The sequence below is a fragment of the Ailuropoda melanoleuca genome, chromosome 4 (assembly GCF_002007445.2).
Source record: "Ailuropoda melanoleuca isolate Jingjing chromosome 4, ASM200744v2, whole genome shotgun sequence".
Classification (NCBI taxonomy): domain Eukaryota; kingdom Metazoa; phylum Chordata; class Mammalia; order Carnivora; family Ursidae; genus Ailuropoda; species Ailuropoda melanoleuca.
Genome location: NC_048221.1, coordinates 75953875 through 75976133, shown reverse-complemented (window position 1 = coordinate 75976133; position 22259 = coordinate 75953875). Strand labels below are relative to the sequence as shown.

The following is a 22259-nucleotide window of genomic DNA, read 5'->3' as shown; positions in this document are numbered from 1 at the left end:
AAGATAGTCACACAAAGAACTGGGGAAATATATGGTGATTGTCAGAGAAGAGGTTCAAAATGTTATGAACACTCGAATACTGCTAAGCCTCTGGTTTTATTTAGAAGCTGGAGGGAAATATGGAAGTGATCAGAACACAGGAGAATACCGATATGGTGTTAATGGGGAGGATAGATGGCGGCTGGGACAGTAGATGACAGGCTCTGGCATGAAAAGTATATGAGGGGAAAGGTAGACGAGAACTGGAAAAAAAATTTTAAACGGAGGGACAAATATCTGAGGTATTGGCAAAGCTGAGTCATCGGTTCTTGGCAATAATTTTAATGAAAGGTGTGAGATACAGAATACAGTTTAAAAATGATTTGAAATTTCAATTTGGGTAGCAGGGAGATGAGAAATGTGAATGCTGTAAACAGGGATGTCTAGAAGTAGTTTCCAAGGGCAGGGGAGAGATGATGGCTTGATTTTAGGCTGAGGCTTAGAAAGCCAGGGTAAGCCTAAAGATATAGATTTACAGGTGTTTACCACAGAATTAAAGCCAGGTTGTTTTAGGACTGAACCTCATATATCAAGGAAGACTAAGGTATAGAGAACTTAAGGAATAACGAATAAATCAAACTGGTGACCACTGAGCATCTCCTCAGCAAAGAGTTTCTAAAATTAACCTGATTTTTTTTTTCTAAAGAGACCTATAAAAGACACAGATCTTCTCAGAGCAAAACATCTACTCCAATTGCCAACTTTGACTTCAATATTGAACATTTGGTGTCTTCTGATCTTAGATGTGGTCTTGAATGGTGCCTGTTGTTTAATCCCATGTGTGGTTTGTTATAAGTTTCCATTTGTCTACTCTGAAGCCTAAATGTGTTACAGAAATATTAATGACTTGCTTCTGCCCTTAGTAATTTAACATTTATTTAAGTAGTCAGAGGAAATAGTAATTTCAGCTTTCTCCCCAGGGGAAAAAAAAAAAAAAAACATAAAGTAAATAAATGAGTGTTTGTTCCCTGGGGATTAAAGATGATTTTTTTTTTTCTTCTAACAAGTCACACCTGTTGTAAAAACTGGTCTAGATTTAATTTGTCTCCCAAAGAAAAGCACGTATTAAAGTATATGGTTAAGATCTGACCTGCAGAAGTTCGTTTGTAGATGTGCAACAGAAGATTAAAATTAAAGATGATGATACAAATTTGGGGCCAGAGTTCATTTGTTCCCTGGGGTAAGGGAAGGCACTTTTCCAACAGAATAACTCTCAGAAATTAGCCTAGTCTGAGTGCACTTTTTCTACCAGCCAGTCACAGCAAGAATTGAAAGAAAAGTTAAGACTTGTGCCCCAGTTTGCTGTCCAAGGTCCAATCCTGCCAAAGCAAGGCCCCCAGAATTGTACTTTGTACTTTCTCAGTCCAGCCAGCAGGAAAGAAAGGCAGCAGGTATTACTTCAGTCTTCCCCCCCACCCCCAAATGCCACTTACAAGAGATTGTGAGAGCCTTCTTAAGTTTCCCTAGAGTCTTAGCCATCCAAATCTAAAAAGCACTTGTTCTTTTTAATGTATGCTCTTTTTTAATTAAAAGGAAAGTGAGATGTTTAAGAAGCACCAAAAAAAAAAATTTTCATATGAATAAACAGGAAAGCTGAGTCAAAGAACTAATTATACCTTGACTCTTGCATTCTGCTGCTGTAAGGCAGAGCTTGGAGTCCTCGCTCTAATTGCCATATGCTCCCTGTTTTAACAAAAGAGGAAAAAGTCTTACACCACTTCCTTTACCTGCTTTTGTTGATGGCTCCCAAGCCACCCCTCCCAGCCTCAGCATCTCTTTCTGAAGACCCTAGTTCATATCATCTGATCCCTAGGGATCACTCCTACTCAATTTCCACATGTTTAGTGTTAAATGCAGTTCCCTCGCTTCTGTCCAAATTATCACTGCTTCAAATTCTGCTCCTCTCTCCTAGCCCGCATGACTTATATTTTTGGATTTCTCATTCTTTTTTTTTTTTTTTTCTAAACCAATAGTCGTAAATTCTATTGTGTTACTCAATAGGCTTTGACTTTACTTATCCAACATTATTTATCATGGCCCCTGTGGAAACTCCTGCCTTCCAGCCAAGTCTGGCCTTTTATACTTTCTTGAATGCTGTATTTATTTTATCTGTGCTCCTCTCCAGGCCTGGCACTACATTTGTGCTATTACAGAGTAATGTATCCTATACTTTCTTCCGGTCTGAACTCTTCCATGATGTTCCACGTTACAATCAAAGTCCACACAAGCCTTTTATTTTTCTGGTTTTATAAGACACATTTAGCTTGAATCTTTTGGCCTGGCCCTTGGGCTTTATAGAATTCTTGTGTTTCCTAATCTGTTTACATCAGATGAGAAGATATTTACCAAGTCATTGTCTTCTTTTTGTTATCAGGTTCAGTGAGTTTGTAACCGAAAACATCAAAGGAGCCTTTTGAGCTTCTTATAGCACAGGGCGAGGCATATGTCAAGTATACACGTGACTGCAAACTAAGTCAAGTAAAGTAAGACGTAAATTTGACATTTTGTCATTCCATTTATACTAGAAACAAGGAGACAGCCTAGACTTCTCATTCTTCTGTTCTCACTACAGTCAGCCTAGAATGAGGTACACTATAGCTGTGCGGTCCTCACCAGACACAGCAACCCAGTCACACCAGTAACCCTCGTGTGCTGAGTGCATGCTCTCTACCCAGTGCTTGCACACCTTCTCTGTAATTCTCACAGCCTGGCGAGGTAGGCGTTTCACATATGAAGAATCTGACTCTGAAAGAAGTCACGTAACTTAATGTGCCTGCGCAAAGGCAACCAGTAAGTGGCGAGGCCAAGGATTCTAGCCACATGTAAGTGAAAAGCCTGTGCGCGATTCCCTCCTCATTACTGCATAACAGCTGGAGTGTGGATACCTGTGTTATCACCTCAGATCGTTCCACAGGTAACAGTCTTGAGAGACTGTGTGTATATGTTGCACTAGTCTAAAGGGTATTTTGAGATTTCTTTAAAAAAAAAAAAAAACTTTCCAAATGCTTGAGGTTATCTGGGTTTATGCATGTTCTCAGCATCTCCTGCTAAAAATGCCCCAGTTCCATCATTGCCTTGTCAATTGCATACATGGCCTACTTAAAGGATAGGAATAAAAATCAACCCTTCATCAGCTTGGAGAAGGGGTAACAGACTGGCTTGAAGTCTGTAGGAACCTGTCTCTTACTAGATGTCCATCCTGGCTTTTGTTCACACACAGGGTCATTAAAAAGTATATCCTCCTTTCCGTGCACAGGATTTTGCCTGCAAGATCCCATTAGTGCTAATGGGTCATTTTAACTTCCATCACCTCAAGGATCAAAAGGAGAAGCTGCATCTTTGATGAAGTGCTAATGCTACATGGGGCTCAGGCCACTTAAGGGTTTCCTTTGTTCTCTTCATAGGGCAACCCACCAGGGGACTTCAGACCACTATCTAGGATATGAAGAGTTTATAAAGACAGTATTAAGTGGTGGTGCTAAGTGCAGCTTCAGGAATGAAAATGAGAATGCATTCCCTACTTGTAAATTAAAATCTCATCCACCTTAGTATATGATTGAGGCTTATATCCTGCACTACTTGAATCAATATTTTCTGCTCTTTAATAACACAAGGGAAAGATTACTACTTCTCTTCAGTGATCTCTGAAAAGTTGTTCAGGCACATATGTTTGCCAAGAGTTAAAAAATAGGATTGTGGCAGGAAGCGGGGAAAGGAAGTAAGTGCTTTTTAGAATTAGCTCTCTCTCTCTCTGTGTGTTGCCTTAGCATTCTTCCTTTCTCGATTCTTTTCTACTGTGACCTCAATCCATCAGGTGGCTGACAATGTGTACTGAGTGCCCACGGTGCTTGTGGCCCAGTACGAGGCACTGGGGGAGAATGTGAAACAAATAGAGACACAGTCTGTCTCTTCCAGGAGGTTGCAATCAGAAAGAGGAAGGACGGTTAGCAAACTTACAGTGTCCCATACATAACTTTCAGTATAAATTGTACCTCCAAAAAGCCTGTAGCAGTGCCAAGAATTCTTCAGTTAACTCCCCTTTGTTCTCTTAACACTATATCCATTAGGCCTGGAGGAGAATTGAAATTTTCTAACAAATTTATTTCAACAAATGAATGGAAGGAGCATCTCCTCCCACTGACGTGTGACATGTAACAGTGTAAATCTCTTCCCAGAGTTTCAGATGTGCAAGAAAGGTAACTATTTTTCTATAACTCACCTTGGTTTCCAGTTTGAGTTCTGATTCTTTGAGTTAGTGAAAATGTAATCTCAGGCAATTTTAGTTCCTTTATTTCCCTGAGATTGTGTCTAAATTATTTGGGGTGGGGGGGACTTCACTGTATCAATCTTTGGGGAGATACAGATTACATAGGAGCTGGTCTCGAGTATTCTGTATTCATAGCTCAGGTGCCCACTGAATTGCCAACATCTTCATTCTCGTGTGCATGACCCCTTAAGGTCATTCTTTTTCTGTTTATTTCTCTGAAACTCTGGGAATTGTTGTGTTGCTCCCATACCACAGTTGGAATATGGGAAATTCTGTGAGGCTGCCTAAGTTCCTAGCATGTCTGAATCCACCAGGCACTCATCTTTTCCCTCTTGCCTCTGGGTTCTCTTGAACACAAATCAGTATCATTCTGTAAACTTACCTAGAATTTTGACCTCCACAGGGGCTCAGCCCTGAAATTAGAGCACTGTCTTCTTTTTGGTATTCATCGATGATTATGCTCACATTTCTTTTCCTCCAGTTTTCTCTCCTGCTTGCCTGATGAGAGGCAGGAAAGCCTTACTCTTCTCATGTAATTGCCTGCATATTCTGTCTCTTTCATTCCTTTAAGAGTCTTGGCTTTTAAGACTTAAATGAAGAAAGATAACTTGATATCTTTGGGTTTTGATTGTTATCCTTTCTCTGAGATAACTAAAACACAATAGTTTTACATTTAAGTGAGAAGAAAAACCATGGAGAAAAAGGAAATAGAATGAAAAAAACAAGATATTTCAAAAATAGTATCCCATCTCAGATGAAAACCATGCTATTCTTTAATATTAAGAATATGGCCAGTTGTCAAAGATGTTTTATTTAAGAGGTAGGGGAAGTAAGCACATTCGGTACCTTCCATACAAATTATGCAGGATCAGTGACATCCCAGTGTAATACCTAGAGCTTTAGTTAATAGGTCCGGGACCTACGTGTTCAGTTTCTAGGGCTAAATGACTTTAAGCAAGCTCACTTTACTCCTCAGTACAATTCAGGACTGTTACATCCGTGGTTTGATTTCAGCCTACTTACAATCTAGTCAGTTAGCTTATCACTGTTTCGCGGATGCTGGCAGAAGACACAAGCTTTCTGGATCAGAGACCAAGGACTTTGTTAATCATGACTCAACAAACAGGATGAGAGTTCACTTGGGTATCAGTTCTCCTTTATCCCAGGTCCCGTGAAGACAACACAGAGGGACCCAGAGAAACATTAGGAATGTAGGAGTTTTGTGTTACATTGGGGAAAAGGCAGCAAGTGGCATGAAAGTTTGGGTGGCTAATGTGAGAAAGAAAATTCAACTGACAGTGAAAGGTCAGGAAAGTAGATTGCTCAATAGAGTATGTTAGAGCTTTTAAACAGGAATATATATTATGGAATATTGGGGTTACCCTCCATATCTTCTGCATTGATTGTTTACTAAAGTCAGTGAATTACATCTACTCAGATGTACAGCTTTGGCAGATGATCTTTGAGAGGAAATGGAACATAATCAAACACGGATTGCAATCTCTCTTTTTAAGTAATGGCCCATGAAGTTGGACAATCTCACACCTAGAGACATGAGATGACAAAGCAAAGTGTTCCATTAGAAACTGCAGTAAAATTAGAAAAAAAATAATCGATAACTTGTTAACAGAACCCAGAGCAGCATAAAGAATTCAGAGTGGTATAACTTCACCTAAAAAAATATACTTGAAAAAGGATGTAATATTCAGATATATACAGACTATTATGGGAGTCAGTTAGTGAAGATAATACTAGGCTTACGCCTAGTAAAAAAGGTAATAGTGGACCCTAGAGAGAATTTGTTGAGCTTCTGATGAACTGAAAGGCCCAGAGTTCTGAAAGCAGAAGGTTGACTGAGTATCTACTTCATGTTTTTACTGTGGCAGATACTTCTTATATTTTATCTCATTTAATTCTCATGAAAACCTATAGAACAGATTTTATCATTTATGTTTCAGAAATGAGGTTTCTAATGATCAGAGAAACTGGAAAAAAAAAAAAAAAGGTTAAAAGCCGTCGAGTTGGTAAATAACCAGGCTCGGATTTCAGTGCAAAGAGGTACACCTCCATGTCCCATATTCCTTTCACTTGGCTACACTGTATTGAGCTTATTCAATCCCTGTGGAAATAGCTTCTAGAAATGTCTTTGCGTGCTGATGTATTACTCAAACACTTCTGTTGTTTTACACTTTTAGGGAAATATCTAATTATAGATATACTTTTGAAATTAATTTAATGAGATATAAACCAAACTAATTTTTTTTCCTGTCCTGTGTGTTTAAAGGAATGACAAGTTACTTTGGTGACCAAAACTTTGATCTTCCCACAGGTGACTTGTATATAGGAGGAGTGGCTAAAGAAACATACAAATCTTTGCCGAAACTCGTCCATGCCAAGGAGGGCTTTCAAGGCTGCCTGGCATCAGTTGATTTAAACGGACGACTTCCAGACCTCATCTCAGATGCTCTTTTCTGCAATGGACAGATTGAGAGAGGGTGTGAAGGTACTAGATCTTTGTTATCAAACTCTAAGTAATTCTAATTCCACCCATAAATAAGAACAAATCTCTCTACTCAGCAAAATTTATTTCTGCCAACTGTTCAAGCCCCAACATAGGGCTTAGAAATCCTTATTTGTCTTTTTCACTTTTCATCGCATAAATCCTAAATTTTCTGGACTGTTTGCAAACCTACAGTAAGGCCTTATGTAAAATGGGGGCTCTGTGGATGGATCTTGTTATTTTCTGCTCCTTTGTATTCGATAGTTTGCCTAATTAGTGTGTTAATCAGTTCTGCAATGCCTGCTCTATAACGTTAAATAGATACCCTGTTTGGACTAAAAAAATAGTTTTGCTCCAGCAAGTGTCAATCATTTTGAGACTGTTTTTTTTTTCAAATCTACATTCAGCAAGATATAACAGGAGAATAAAGTTCAGATACCCATTGTCACATCACTGTTTGGTTTGTATCTATCCAGCACAAGAATTTCTTCCATATATCATCAGTTTGTTGTAGCAAAAACTGGTTTCTTCTATTACCCAAGACTAATATTCCTTACTTGAGAAATGTGCTCAAGTATCTTTCTGTTCTTTTGTGCTCTCAGACTAAGATCCGTAGGAGTACTTTTTGATTGCTACTTTCATTTTAGATAATTTTCATTTCAACACCTCAGATTATTTGAGCCAATTCTCCCTCCATAAATGTAATTTAATCACATTATCCTGAATTTTGGGGCTCTGAATGTGTTGCTGCTTCTCCTTTAATGTTGAAAACAGTTTGGGCTATTTTGAAAATTTTAGATTCGTAAGGAAATTTCATATGGGAGAGGCAAAGAAAGACATGCGAATTCCTATCCCCCAGGAGATTATGAATCATCTCTTCTCGGCCAAAATAATGCCATTAGATTTAGCAATTACCTAAGTACGTGGAGGTTTTTTTTTTTTTTTTTTTTTGAAAATACATTTTTTTTTTTCTCTCTGCAATATATATTCCCCTGAAAAGTCAGGTGAAATTCAAACTGTGTTTCAATCCTGCCAGAAGATAATGCTATTTAATAGAAGACTTTGTTGAATTTTTTTAATGTTATTACTATATTTATTTTCTTTATTTCAAATTATGGTATAACACTTGTAAAACAAAGAGAAGCTATTTTCACCATTTACCAAAGGAAACAAGATTGTTAAGTGAATAATTCCTTCTACTGGGTGGATATAAGAATGTGGTTCATAACTTGGATTCTTGAAAGTGATCTAATCAGTGAGAATATGTACATTTAAAAAAGGAAAAAACACTACAAACTCCTGACACTATTTTTTATTTTTATTTTTTAAATAGGCCTTTCTACAAGTTGGTTGGTAAATGACTTCTCACCTACAAAGAGATGTTAGGAGCAGACAGACACATTCACAGCTAAACACCCACAAGATGGAAAACCAAACACACACATGACCCCCCCACCATGGGCACATACGTTATTTGTGTGGGTGGGTAGAAGGGAAAACTAATGATGGGAAGCTGTACTGAGAAAAGAATACTTGGTTTTATTTTCTAACATAATCCGTTAAGCAACTTGGTTAAAATGATTATGCATCCTCTTGGGTAACAAACTACTATTTGAACATTTGAAATCGTTCCATAGATGATGACATGGGTTCCTTCCTTACCTTGTCTAGGATGCTTTAATATTTGAGCTTTAATAATGTTTACCCTCTTTTTACCCCCCTTTATCGTTATTCTTAGAATGTTACTATGCCCCTGCCTTTCTGCCTTGACATTTCCCTGATTTTTTCATTCCAACATCAAGATTAACAACTTTTAATTTATGGATATTTCTATCCTCTGTAGTTCCTAGGAATAATTTCGGATGTAACTGTCATAGGTATAATTGATGAGATACACGTGTTTTTAGGATTAGTGATCAAATTCTAGATGCTTGATCAGTTCTCTCTCTAAAGATAGTTGTCTCGTGGAATTTTAAATCCAAATCACATTCGAATCACTTAACTTTCATATTAATAGAAATAGTATAAATGTGACAATAACCAAATAATATCTTTCAAGATTTTCCATCATTCCTATCCAGTAAACCCTCAAATCTCTCAGCCCCTTTCATGTAAAAACTTCTTGGTCTTTCCTAATAACAACTTGCTACCTTCCATTTTTAACTAATTGCATTGGGTAATAGCTGCTTTTATTTATATGACACACTGGTAAGGGGAGGAAGCTTGCCTTGTCCAAGTCCCTTCAGATGAATGTCTCTCAAACTTGAACCAGTATCAGAATCCACTGGAGAATTATTAAAACCTAAATTACAGAACCCTACCCCCAGGGTTACTGCTTCAGCAGGACCCTAAAATTTCTGTTTCTAACATGTTCTTACAATGATGCTGATACTGTTGTTCCAAGGACTACATTTTGAAAATTACTGCTAGGGTAACATTTTCCTGCTTGCGTAAGAGAAAAGAGAGACCAGTGATCCACCGATAATCAGGTTTAATTAAGTTCAATACTGAGTCAAGATAACTTTTGTACATAAAGTCAAGGGGGAAAAATTAATTCAGATGCTCTTTGCATAGTTTCATACCACTAAGCCCCAGAACTATTATAATAAGCTACGGAAATGCTTAAGTATTAAAGCTACCATTGATTTAGCACTGGTGACAATAAGTTTACATATTCTTTTCCATTGAATCCTCAAAACTCTGTAAATTTGGTAGTGCTGACTTTTTTTTAGATGAGTAAATTGAGCCTCAGAGATGTAAGGTGACCTTCCTAAGGTCACACAGCTCGTACGTGGATGACGGAAGCTTTGAACCCAAGTTTGCCGTACTTGAAAGTGCAGGCATCAAAACACTTTCTCTCTTGCTTCTTTGGTTTCCAGAGATTTTAGTTTTACCTTCACTTCTTTTCTTTTTCAGACATATCCTTATACTTAACCACTTAATACAAATGTCCTTGTGGCTTGTTCCCAATTTTATTCAGTGATAAAATAAAAGGAACATTACATAACTAAAGGGAAAATAAATTCAGGGCTTTGTCTTGTGCAAATGCCTGTCAATGTTTAAATATTGTTCTAGAAGGTGAGTATTTTGAAAAATGTGTCTTGGCAGGCATAGGCATGCATTCTCTTGTAATACCTGAATATAAAAAGACTGTTGTGATAATGAAAAAATAATAATAATAAAGCATGTCTTTATGTTCACATAAAGGTTTGGCAGGTACTCTGAGTTGCTGCTCTACCATATGGGCACATTCACCTTCAGAATTGCAGTTTTACCATTTTTAGAATTTAGTATTATGTTGCAATTGTATTTCTGATAATTTTTACAAAAGTAAAAGTAAAAATGATAATCTGGCTCTTCATCCATTCCTGTTCTTGCTCTTACCTTCTGCTGGGCAGGTAAGGGTGCAGCCACGTATTGATAACCAGCCCCTGACCCAGTGTACTGGGGTGTGCCACTCCCTGCTCCTACGCTTGTCCCAGGACAGAATATGCAAGGAGTATTTCTTTAAGAGTTGTTTGTTGTTATTTTTTTTTTCTAAGCAAACAATAATTATTTTCAGTCTCTAATGCCATGGGGTAAAGATCATTAGACCACTTACCTCACACAGATTGGAGGAACCACAAAAACTAAGCAGTTCAGTGGTTCTTAGTTCTTTGATGAGATAGGTGAGAAAAACGGTTACATCCATTCAGGGCTTCCAGGCCTGGGAAATTATCATTAATAATAACTATTATCATTGCCATTAGTATACCTATTGTTGCTGTTATTATATAATTAGTTGTTACAATGTTATGATTTCTTGATTTGTGAGAACTCGCATAGGTTAAGCTAAATTCAATAACTTTCTATGAGGAATAACTTTACTGAGAAAACTATAATAGAAATACCATTGTAACGAGCATGTTTAAAAGGACATTTTAAGAAAATGTCAATTTACACAAAGGCTAATTACAGGTAGTTCTCATTTATTCACTAAAGCAGTTACCTCACAGGCTCTCAGCGTTAATAGAATCTAATTGGGCCGGTATCGTTTTTATATTTTCGTTAAACCTATAAAATTGTGTTGACTAGGAAATATCTTTAGTTTTCTACTCTAAAGCTATTTAGATGGAATGCATTCGCTTTTTAACCTTCCCTAAGATAGTCCTTATTAGTGAGGTTCTGTTGTAATAAATATTCACAGGGCAGTTTCGAAGAGTTGAAGGGAATTAGGAAGGTGGGGAAAATGCTGGCGTAACTCTGAAATCCTTAATTGATATAGGCCCAGCCCAGTAAAAACAAAGATAAACACTCCACGCTAGAACCTTGTAGAGGGATTTTTTTGTAAGTGGAATGGTATTGCAGTCTGTTTCTTCCATCCCTTACTTCTCTCATCTGCCCCAAATGATATATATAGTACATTTTGATAGTTTGGTGTCACTCTGAAGTCCAGCTGTTGGCAGTGAATGGCTGGCATCACAGTTTCAAGCCTTAATTGCAATTGCAAGATAAAAAGATGTAGAGGGAAAGAGAAATGGAACGGGATAATTGGTCTGCTAATGACCATGGTCTACACTGTATCTGCACATGACAAACGGTGCCACATGCTCCAAATAAGCAAGGCGATCGCGTTGGTAATGCATTCCTATCCAAGAGAGGAAACAATACGAAAGCTCTTTTAATTTCTTTCATTACATGTCATCAGCTCAATTAACCATTTTATATATATATATCTATATATATACATATATAGTAAAATTCTAATAAATTACCGCTTTCTCATTTTTGGCTTCTCTTAAGATTTATGGCTGTTAGTATTAATTTGTTTGCTCTACATAGCATTTTTTTTCTCCCCCTTTACAACAGCATGCTTTTTGAATCTGAACGTTCTTCTGTGTTTGCCCCATTTTGGTATTGCTTACTAACATTTAATATATTTTGCTTTTTTTTTTTTTTAATTTTGCTGACAAAGTTGCATTGATGAAAGCTGACTTGCAAGGTAGATAGCCCTGTGTGTAAAAAACAAGACTGAAACCCCCTAATACAGAGTGGAAACCCCAAAATAACATTTTTTTACATTTTTGCAGTAACTGTTGTTTGGGTTCAGATTTAATTTTTCTCCTCCTTGAACCTTGTGCAAGAAACCTCATTTTATAGCATAGTTTGCATAAAGGCTTTCAGTCTTGAATATGTTTGTATAGTGATTGCCTCTAGTGCTTTGATCATCTTTTTTTTTTTTCAGTTCTTTGTTTCTCAGTGTTCTAGTTAATGATTCTTTAGAAATAGACTAGAATTCTTTTTACTCGTATGTTAAATGGAGGCATGTCATTTATACAGACTTTTTCATTTTATGTTTAACTGCATGAATTGTTAAAGCATGTGAATCGATACTTGCCAACATACCTATCAAAAACACCCAACAACCATAACTTTATCCATAGTTTGTGCAGGGAAACTTCTGGAAACTTCTAGGGCATTTTTGCATAACTCTTTTCAGTTACTTTGCCAATCTTTATCTCAATTTCATGAAGCTCTAATCTCCATTTCTCATGGTGTCTCTATTCATTGCTCAGAAGTTAAGGAGATCCATGTATTTTTTAAAATCCAAATGGTGATAGAGAATTACTGATGATGGAATGAGATCACTTGCTACCATGATCACACTAGAAGCTATGTGCTTGCTTTTGCTATTTGTTGTTTACTATTATAATGTATTTTTGTCCTATATTTGAAACTTCAGAAAACCTTCCTATTACAGCTTCTCTGTCGCTAATTCAGGTGTGTGAACTAGAACTTTCAACACTGGTTTGGTCATGTAATTTGAGGTGTTGGCAACTACTATATGTGACCTAGCTCATGTACAAAACACTTGTGGATTTTTTTTAAAGAACCCAAGTTTCTTTTGGATTATTTCTGCAGGACCCAGCACAACCTGCCAAGAGGACTCCTGTTCTAATCAAGGCGTGTGCTTGCAGCAGTGGGATGGCTTCAGCTGTGACTGCAGCATGACTTCCTTCAGTGGGCCGCTCTGCAATGACCGTAAGTACCTGTCTGAGCGTGGACTCAGATGGTCCTCATTGCTTCCTGTTACTGTGTGAGGCCCAGACTCTGAAACTGGGAGTCTTTATATTATCTGTAAGTTAAACTGTCATAGTGAGGAGAAGCAGTTGTTTCTACAGAAAGGGCATTTTTGAAATGCTTAAGTATTAATCAAGGATGCCATTAGTTAAATGCTGTGATGATGGTGAGCCTTTGGTTTGCAACTGTTTACTGTAATTTTTTGAATTGCTAATGGTCACCTTATTAAAAATATTTTTTTCATTCCCTACCTATGACAATCCTCCCCTGGTTTTCAAAAGAGATTTCTTATTGCTTTATATTAAATAATATTTAATTCCAGAAGATTATATGTTGAGGGCTGTAATTTTCGTGAAAGGTGACATGTCTCATTATGCTTCTCTTTCTCTATCTTTTTAAACCCATATCTGCCTTTTGCTTTAAAAAACAATGTTTAAACTTTGTCCTTCAAGTACTCTCTCTTATATTCTAGCCACTTGTGGATTTTTCTTCCTTTTAGTCTCAAATTATGAGCATGACTCAGAAACACAGCATTCACGTTATATCATGAAATATCTGCTAATGTCTCATCTGTATGGTCGCAGTGAGAATTTTAAGACTGAGTTCACTGGTGTATAGGATCAAGTCCTATTTCTTAACTTTCAAATGGCTTATGCTTTACAGCACTACATCAACCTGGTAAAAACACTTTCTACAAAACAACAAATTCCACTATATCGAGAACATTTTTCTGACAGTCTACTGCTTGTGAAACCGAGTGCATAATTTATATTATAAATGGGGCAACATTTAAGGAAAAGCTCTAGGATGGAAGAGGCAATGATTAAAGTTTTGGGCTTTGGGACAAAGGCTGGGCTTGAGTATGGATTTCAAGGAAGATCAGTGTTTGTTCACTTTGACGTTTGTCTATTTGAGACTCTATGCCTGTACATTTGTATATGGCAACGTTGAAGATGAGGTCAAGCTAAAATATTCCATTGACGTGAGTTTAGCAATATGGTACAACTCACAAGCTATCCTCAGAATTTCTCTTCAAAACACTGCATACAGGTATAACAAACAATTATTACAAAGTGAAATATTGGAAGAGACCTGTAAAGATCACACCACCATAGAAGGGGAAATATTTGGTCTCCATCCTACCAGCATCATCTTGCATAGAATTACAGGGAACCTGAAGCTTGAACATGTATTCAAACCATCATACATTTGCACAAACAATAACCCCTGTTGGGTTCTATAAATAACCTTAAATGGAGGGCCAGTAAATACTTCATGTACTTCCATGTACCTAAAGCAAAGCAAATAAAAAGCCTTATATATGCTTTTAATATATGTACATATGTATACAGAATAGTAACTTCCTGCATTTGCTCCTGCCCCATAGAAAATAACATAAATTTATTTTCAAGGACAAGCAGAAGACTGATGACTTGTTATGATTTTATTATGGTAATTTTTTAATCCTGAATATGATCCTGACAGATGTATGACTACATGTGGTAGCTCAGAGGGCTTTTTATTGCATGAAAATGTTTTCCATTTTGCTAAAGAACTTTCTCTGCCAAACTTTGCTTAATCTAGTTTCCATGTTTTATAAAATAGTTGCCATTTGGTTGTGTCAGATTGTGTATTTTCATAGACCAGTTAAATTTGAAGAATATAATTTTCTGTGCGTATTTGCTAGACATTTCCTAACAGAACATCAAGATCCTACCCTAAGTATCATGCTGTCTTCATATCATTTTTACGGAAAATTATTTGAATGCTGCTCTTGGGTGATAGTAGTGGTGATGATAATGATAAGGCTGTTTGTTATTTTCTTGTAAATAAGGTAAATGTCATTCAATAAATGTGTCTCCTGATATGCCTCTTGCACAAATCAGCATTAAAATTACTTTGGAGGGCTCTCAGAATATATACATTTTGATTAAATCATTACCTCTTAATGGGTTTTCTGGAAATAGGAAATGGTTTCTTGGTTTGTGCATGGAGTTTTGGTGGTGAGGATACATAGGTATAAATCAATATTTAAAAGCAAATCTTATTTTTATATCAACTTTAATTTGTAGAAAGTACAATAGCAACTGCTACTTTTGTTAAAAGGTAAACTGAAGCATATTAAAATTTTTAGGAGTTTATCTGAGCAAAAATTGATTCAAAACGGGCAGCATCCAATCTAGCAGATAGAAAGGAGCTCCAAGGAGCTGTATGAAATGAAAGAATTATAGGCAGAAGGGAGCAGGGACAAGGGAGCTATACTATACAAAAACCAGGCTGGTTATTGAAAAGCTACTTTCCTTTAGGGAATGGCAGGGCTCTGTGAGGCAGATTACCTAACTATTGCTGATGGGGAGATTCCTGATTGACTGGTTTATGGGAGAGCCAAAACTGTAATTAAGTCTTGGTTTGGAGACATGGGGCTTAGCATAAATGACTCCATTCTGGGTCTGTTGTCTTTTTCTTTTCTTTTTCTTTTTTTAATACCTTGAAGACGTGCAATTGATACGGCAATAACAGTAGCAGGCCATATTTTCTTCGGTTGTTAAATTCATCAAAATAAGCATTATTTTTCTGCATCTCCCTATTTTTCTGAGTTGCACAAACAGAATTAATGTGATTCCTGGGATTTTCACAAACTCCTTTTCTGTATAGAGGTTGGCTTTTCTTTTTTTTTTTTTAATAAAGCTATTTAGGACAGTTTATTTCTTAATTTCCTTCTGTAGCTTAGGTATTTATCCATAAATTCTGTGACAGCAGTCTTCAGCTGCATAGAAAACAAAACAAACAAACACAAACAAAGGAAAATAAAGTATTTTAGAAGGGGAAAGAACACACCACATTGCAAATAAGACATATTCTCTCTAAAATAGACCTTCTGAATATCATCTCTCCGATAAATTTCACAGAGTGGGTTAGAGTGACTAGAAAAGTTTATTTATGTTAGCCTGGAGATATAATTAACAATGGAAAGATGGGAATACTTTTTAACTTGTAAGTATAATCTTGGGTAAATCATACTAATTAATGCACTTAAAGGAATCTCTCAAAAAGGAGGCACTTATGCAAAATGATGCCAAAGGCTACTTTTAAAGAAAAGTGCTTGTGAAACCCTTTTTTCCCTAGAAAATTGCCATGTAAATGACCTACTCACTGAGAGAAGCGAGTGCTGTGTTTATGTGCGTAGGGTGGTGAAATGTAGTGGACTCAGCTCGATTCCATTACTATATTTTAGGTCCCTAATATTATTTTAGGGGGGGTTTATTGTAGTCATTTCCTGGTTGAGTTTCCAATTTTTTTATCCCTTTCTCCTCTAATCTGTCCTATGCCTCCTTACCAGTTTTGTTCTTCCTTCCTATTCTCCCTCGTTTAAATATCACCAGCTCTTCCTGATTCTCCTAACCAGAGGCAGTATTTTTCCTCCACTGACTGCTGTGAACTTTGTTGATGCTATTTTATCAGCCATCATTATTTAGGTTTGGTCTTATCTCCCTGTAAGACTAAGACTACATGCTTCTCCCACGCAATATTCTTTTTTTTTTTTTTTTTGGTCTGATAAGCCCAGTGTTTTGCACATCATGATGCACATAATTGGTAGTAATAGTAACTTACTAAATCCGCCCTGACTCGAGGCATGAATTTTGCATAAGGGTTTCTAGTACCTCCTCAGCGGTTAACAATACTTTCCAAGTTCATCGATTTGGAGTTCGTGAACCTCTGTGGTCTGACCCTAACTTTCATTTTCATCCTTATCTGTTGCAGAACCTTGTCCATATGGCATGTTAGTGCCAATTAACTTACTTATGGCTTTCTGAACAACATTATACTTTCCCAATTTCCTCACCATTGCTTATGCTAATTTATCCTCCTGGGGAATGCATTCATTCCACCTGGAATGAATTCCTTTCACTCTATCTGTTTGAAGAAATATAATTTCACTTTCAATCTCTACTTAACTGTTTCATCCCATGGAAACTTCTCTAGTCCTGGGAGCTGGGCCTTACCTTTCCCCTCTTCTGAAATCTTAGAGTAGAGGTCTTTTTAACATACCATATATTGTAGCTCTTTGTGAACTTTTTCTTGGGTATAACCACTTACTTGGTGCTTGCTATGTGCCAGGCCTGTGCTGAGAGTTTACATTCATTATATAAAAATCAACATATCACCTATTCATGCTTGCACATGCGCGCGCGCGCACACACACACACCATCATCAAACCATTGTGCTATACAATAATTCTTTTTCTACTTTCACCCTATGGTACAGAATAGAATGTAACTATATTACCTAATTTAATGTCAGGTTGGAGAAGATGAATATGGCTATGATCACATGGAAAATAGTGAACATAATAACATTGTCACATTACATTAGTGCAGAATTGTTGTGTGCCAAATTACAATTCAGCTTCAGTGGTGTCTGTTACCGTAAGGGAATAATACATCATAGTGCTGTTATTTTGGTACGAGGGGGGTATGGTCCCTGCCATTAAAAGACTATTTTCAGAATTCTAAATTTGCCAGAAGAAAATCTTTCTGTTAGGAATTTATCGTATCTTCTGTGTGAGAATTAGGAATGTTCACTGAAACAAGACTTGACTGTGACTTGTTACCATGACATTGAAAAATATATTCAGCTTTGTTTCTCACCTTTTTTGTTGTTTGACAAGAGAATCCAATATCCATTATTTGAGCATCATCATCAGAACTACTGGAAATGAATCATAACACGTATAAAAATAACTGGATCAAAGTCACATTATTTCTGTCCCATTTAGAGCTGCCAGTAGTATTAAGCTGTGAGCTGATTTGTTGCCAGTACCATTTAGGGATGAATAAAATTTAGCAATTAGCTATGTCCACAACCAGATCCTCACTGTGAGTATGATGAGTCTTATTAACCTTGAATCATTCAAGCATTTCTAAATGGCAGTCTTTAAGTTGTTTAAAGCAATTCATAAGCAGTATTTACAGATAATGCCATAGAAAAATTATCTATGGGGAAACAAGGTCAGACCTATCTTATGTTAAACTATAAAGAATTAAAATATTATTCATACTGATCAGAAAATGCAATAAAAGACAGAAAGGAAAGCATCATATATGATAGAGAAATGTACTTTATAATAGAAGTATTATCTTCTATTTAATAAAATTTATCTTTGTTCCTGTGGTAATAGACATCATAAAAGTAAATACGTAAAAGGAAGCATTGGTCTTTTCATATTGCAATTAAGCAGTTAAATGACAGTTTTAAGCTTTATCTGTATAAGAAAACTCAAGTGGGGAGAAAACCCCAAAGAGTGGTGTAGAGCACTGCTATATCTGAATTATCCAGATTAGTCCCCTGTATTGTTCATCAGATAAATGATCCATGACTCCGAATAGCTTTTGACTCTGTGTAAATGGTGCCAGTTTGACCTCAGAAGTCAAGAAGGAAGGCCCAATTGAATTTTTCCCCCTGCAAGTACTCTCTAATTTCTCTGGCTCACTTAGTATTCTAACCGCGTAGACCTTCATTGGGCTCCTATGTTATTGCTCACCATCGCAGGGCTCCTGTAACTCTAGAGGTGGCCTTTGATGCTCGGGTTACTGGGGTAATACTGTTCACATCCCACCAGAGCCCAACTAGGCTAGGGCTCCATTAAGAGAAGATTCTGCCAGTCACCTTGGTTAACTATCCTTAAGGGATTGCATTGCTTTCAGTTCTCACTAGATGATACTTCAAAGGGCTCTATGACCCTAGTCTGTGTCTGAATGATTTCTCTTTCTCTGTGAGTATATTGTGCTGAGGTTTCTCACTTTGCTTTCCAGCGACCCCAACACAGCAGGTGCAGGAGCCAGCTTAGGGTAGGGAGACTGTCTGAATCTAAGGTATGCATTTTTGAAACTTGAGGCCTTTAGATTTACTTTTACTTTTTATAAAATCGCTTTTACCTCACCAGAACTGAGGCACTGAAAGCCCTTGTGAACAAAATGAAGATTAATCACTGTTTAATACTAAATATCAATGATAAATAATTTAGCATCCATTTATTAATCAAGAAGATGTGTGAAGAGAGTAAATGTTAAATAATTCTCCAACTTTATAGAATCAGATTATCATGGGCATGTTTTTATTGTTTTTATTTGTTTTTTTTTTCTCTTCCTCCAAGTTTTTATTTAAATTCCAGTTAGCTAACATATAGTGTAACGCTGGTTTCAGGAGTAGAATTTAGTGATTTACATACAACACCCAGTGCTCAGCACAACAAGTGCCGTCCTTAATCCCCATCACCATTTAACTCATCGCCCCCACCTCCCCTCCAGTAATCCTTACTTTGTTCTCCATAGTTAAAGAGTCTATTTCTTGGTTTTCTCTCTTCCTCCCACCATGTTCATTTGTTTTGTTTCTTAAATTCCACATATGAGCAAAATCAAATGGTATTTGTCTTTGTCTGACTTATTTCACTTAGCATTATACTCTCTAGCTCCATCCACGTTGTTGCAAATGGCAAGATTTCATTCTTTTTTATGGCTGAGTAATATCCCATCATATATAATCATATATATGTGTGTATATGTATATATATATATATATATATGAATGAATCATATGAATATATGATGGACATTTGGGCAATTTCCATAATTTGGCTATTGTTGATAATGCTGCTATAAACTTCAGGGTTCATGTATCCCTTTGAATTAGTATTTTTGTATCCTTTGGTAAATACTTAGTAGTGCAATTGCTTCATCATAGGATAGTTCTATTTTTACCTTTTCGAGGATACTGTTTTCCAGAGTGGCTGGACCAGTTTGCATTCTCACCAATAGTGTAAGTGGGTTCCCCTTTCTCCACATCCTTGCCAATACCTGTTGTTTCCTGCGTTATTAATTTTAGCCATTATGACAGGTGTGAAGTGATATCTCATTGTGGTTTTGATTTGTAGTTCCCTGTGATGAGTGATGTTGAGTATCTTTTCATGTGTCTGTGGGTCATCTGTATGTCTTCTTTGGAAAAATGTCTATTCATGTCTTCTGCCCATTTTTTAACTTTTCTTTTTTTTTTTTTTTTAGGGATTGAGTTTGATAAGTTATTTATAAATTCTGGATACTAACCCTTTATCAGATATGTCATTTGCAAATATCTTCTCCCATTCCATAGAGTGCCTTGTAGTTTTGTTGATTGTTTCCCGTGCAGAAGCTTTTTATCTTGATGGAGTCCCAATAGTTTATTTTTGCTTTAGTTTCCTTTGCCTCAGGTGACATATCTAGTAAGAAGTTGCTACCGCCAATGTCAGAGAGGTTCCTGCCTATGTTCTTCTCTAGGATTTTGATGGCTTCCTGTCTCACATTTAGGCCTTTCATCCATTTTGAATTTATTTTTGTGCATGGGTAAGAAACTGGTCCAGTTCTTTCTTTTGCATGTTGCTTTCCAGTTTTCCCAACACCATTTGTTGAAGAGACTGTCATGTGTATGTTTTTAAAGAAGGTGTATAAGATCAAAAGTAGTTTAGACTTCGTGAAATATTTTACATTAAAAGAATACAATTGTGATGGAATTTGGAAGGAAGTGGTTAGATACGGCAAGTTATTTATATACTTTGTCACTGTGGATATACCTAGTTAGTGCATAAGAAGGACTACAAAATATTTTAATGTAGATCACACCAACCTATTTTAATGCTAATGACATAATTAACAGGTATTATATACATACAGTTTACATTTTATAAAACTTACATTTTTCAGACTTCAAAAAATCTTATTTTCAATTTACAAATAAGGATATTGAGGCATATTCAGTTAAATAATTACTTTGGGCTAAAATAGCTAATAATTTGCACAGACAGATATGAATGCAGATTTGTCTAACTTGAAGCTCATATTCTTATTTGCACCTACAATTCCTTTCAAGGAAGGATAGATTCAGTGTAGATGCTGTTGCAATTTCCCAGATACAAAATCCTTATAGAGGTTAGTAATGACTGACAGTTAACATTGCAGATTTTTTTCCCATCTTCATCTCACTCTTGATTCTTATATTTAATTTTAAGCATTATGTTGCAGGAAACATGCTCCTCCCCTCAACTGCTCAGTTGCCACTTCTGAAGATGAGTTAAAAATTTGTAGCTGTCTAAGGCGTGTACTGTCATTAACTTCCAAGTCTGTTATAAAAAGTTACTGATTATGAAAGAGAGATGGGGATTTTCTGTGATTTTTCTATGACAGCCTGAGTTTCTTAAAAACGATAATTTAATCTTTGATAATGAAATCAGGTGAAATATTTCCCAAGATTCTCCTGCTTCAGTTGGATTCACAATGTATATTATGGGGAACAAGTAGGTAAGATTCAGAATTGTGCTAACCAGTGAGTGCACACTGAGTGTTTCATTGTGTTGATTATATCTCAGTTTCCTCATTGTATAGCTGTTGAGGGAGAAAGAACAACAACAAAAGATGAAGTCAGAGATTAGAGTCGAGTGTTTGAAGGTTTTTGGAAGACACATGGGGGAAAATACAAGAGAATGCATGAAGCCCACATCCTGAAAAGTCACTATGAGATTAATAGTAAAGACCAAGGGCCCCTTATATTTGAGGAGAAGGGAAAGAAAGCTCAGGGGAAATGTACAGAGTCCAGAAAAAGGTCATGATAAAAATAACGTTGTGCTTGCATTTAGGAGTAATTCTAGTCATAAAGAAAAAAAATATTACTGTGAAGAAAATGCACCTTTACCAGTGATCCTTTTTCCTTCCCTGAACAAAGCATTCTGTGTCTTTAATGAGATTTACTATAGCAATTAATGTAGGATTCTTTTATGGGGAGGAATTATGGTCTCCTCTGCAGCTCAGTGCTGTTACACATTGTTACTTCTCTGGTAGCATTCTACAGCAGCATAAAGTACAAGGGTGATCTGTTAGCTCTGGGTATTATGAAGTGTATGATTTTAATGACCCTGATGATCTAAATTCACATCTCTCAGAAAATGGCCTGTAGAGCCTGAGGCTTAATCTCCCCAGGATTTGGTGAGATAGGAAGGTACAAAGGCGTTTCTTAACTTGAAATGATTTCAGAATGAAACAAGTTTCATAAAAGGATGAGCTGATACAGAAGGATGTTTAAAAAAAAAATGGGTCGCGAGCAAGGAGGAGGCTGCATTTGACGGGGACAGAGGAAACTGTGTTCGCGTAGGTGTGAACACTTCTTATAAATATATAACATATGACCCTTTAGGGGGAGAAACAGATGGAATATGTAGCGGAAAATAAAGAATACATTTTGCTTGGTTTCTTCACGGGAATGGCGCAGAGTGTATTTTGATATTTGGCTTCTCCTGTTGGAAAGCTTTCAAGGCTTCATCTGGATTCCAGCGGTTCAGGGCAATACTGACCTTGGGAATGGTGCTGGAT

At 36.6% G+C, this 22259-nt stretch overlaps 1 protein-coding gene across 28 annotated transcripts in view; it reads left to right on the top strand.

The window, feature by feature from the left end:
* NRXN1 (neurexin 1) overlaps positions 1-22259 on the top strand; it is a 1113431-nt gene that overhangs the window by 554258 nt on the left and 536914 nt on the right. For 19 of the 28 annotated variants that reach the window (XM_019801696.2, XM_019801695.2, XM_019801700.2 and 16 more), the window contains 2 exons: positions 6636-6809; positions 12708-12827. In XM_019801696.2, the coding sequence (XP_019657255.2) occupies positions 6636-6809; positions 12708-12827 (294 nt within the window). Of the gene's footprint in view, positions 1-6635; positions 6810-11760; positions 11788-12707; positions 12828-22259 lie in introns of all 28 variants that reach the window. The other 9 variants (XM_034659114.1, XM_034659111.1, XM_034659107.1 and 6 more) reach the window with 1 other exon arrangement.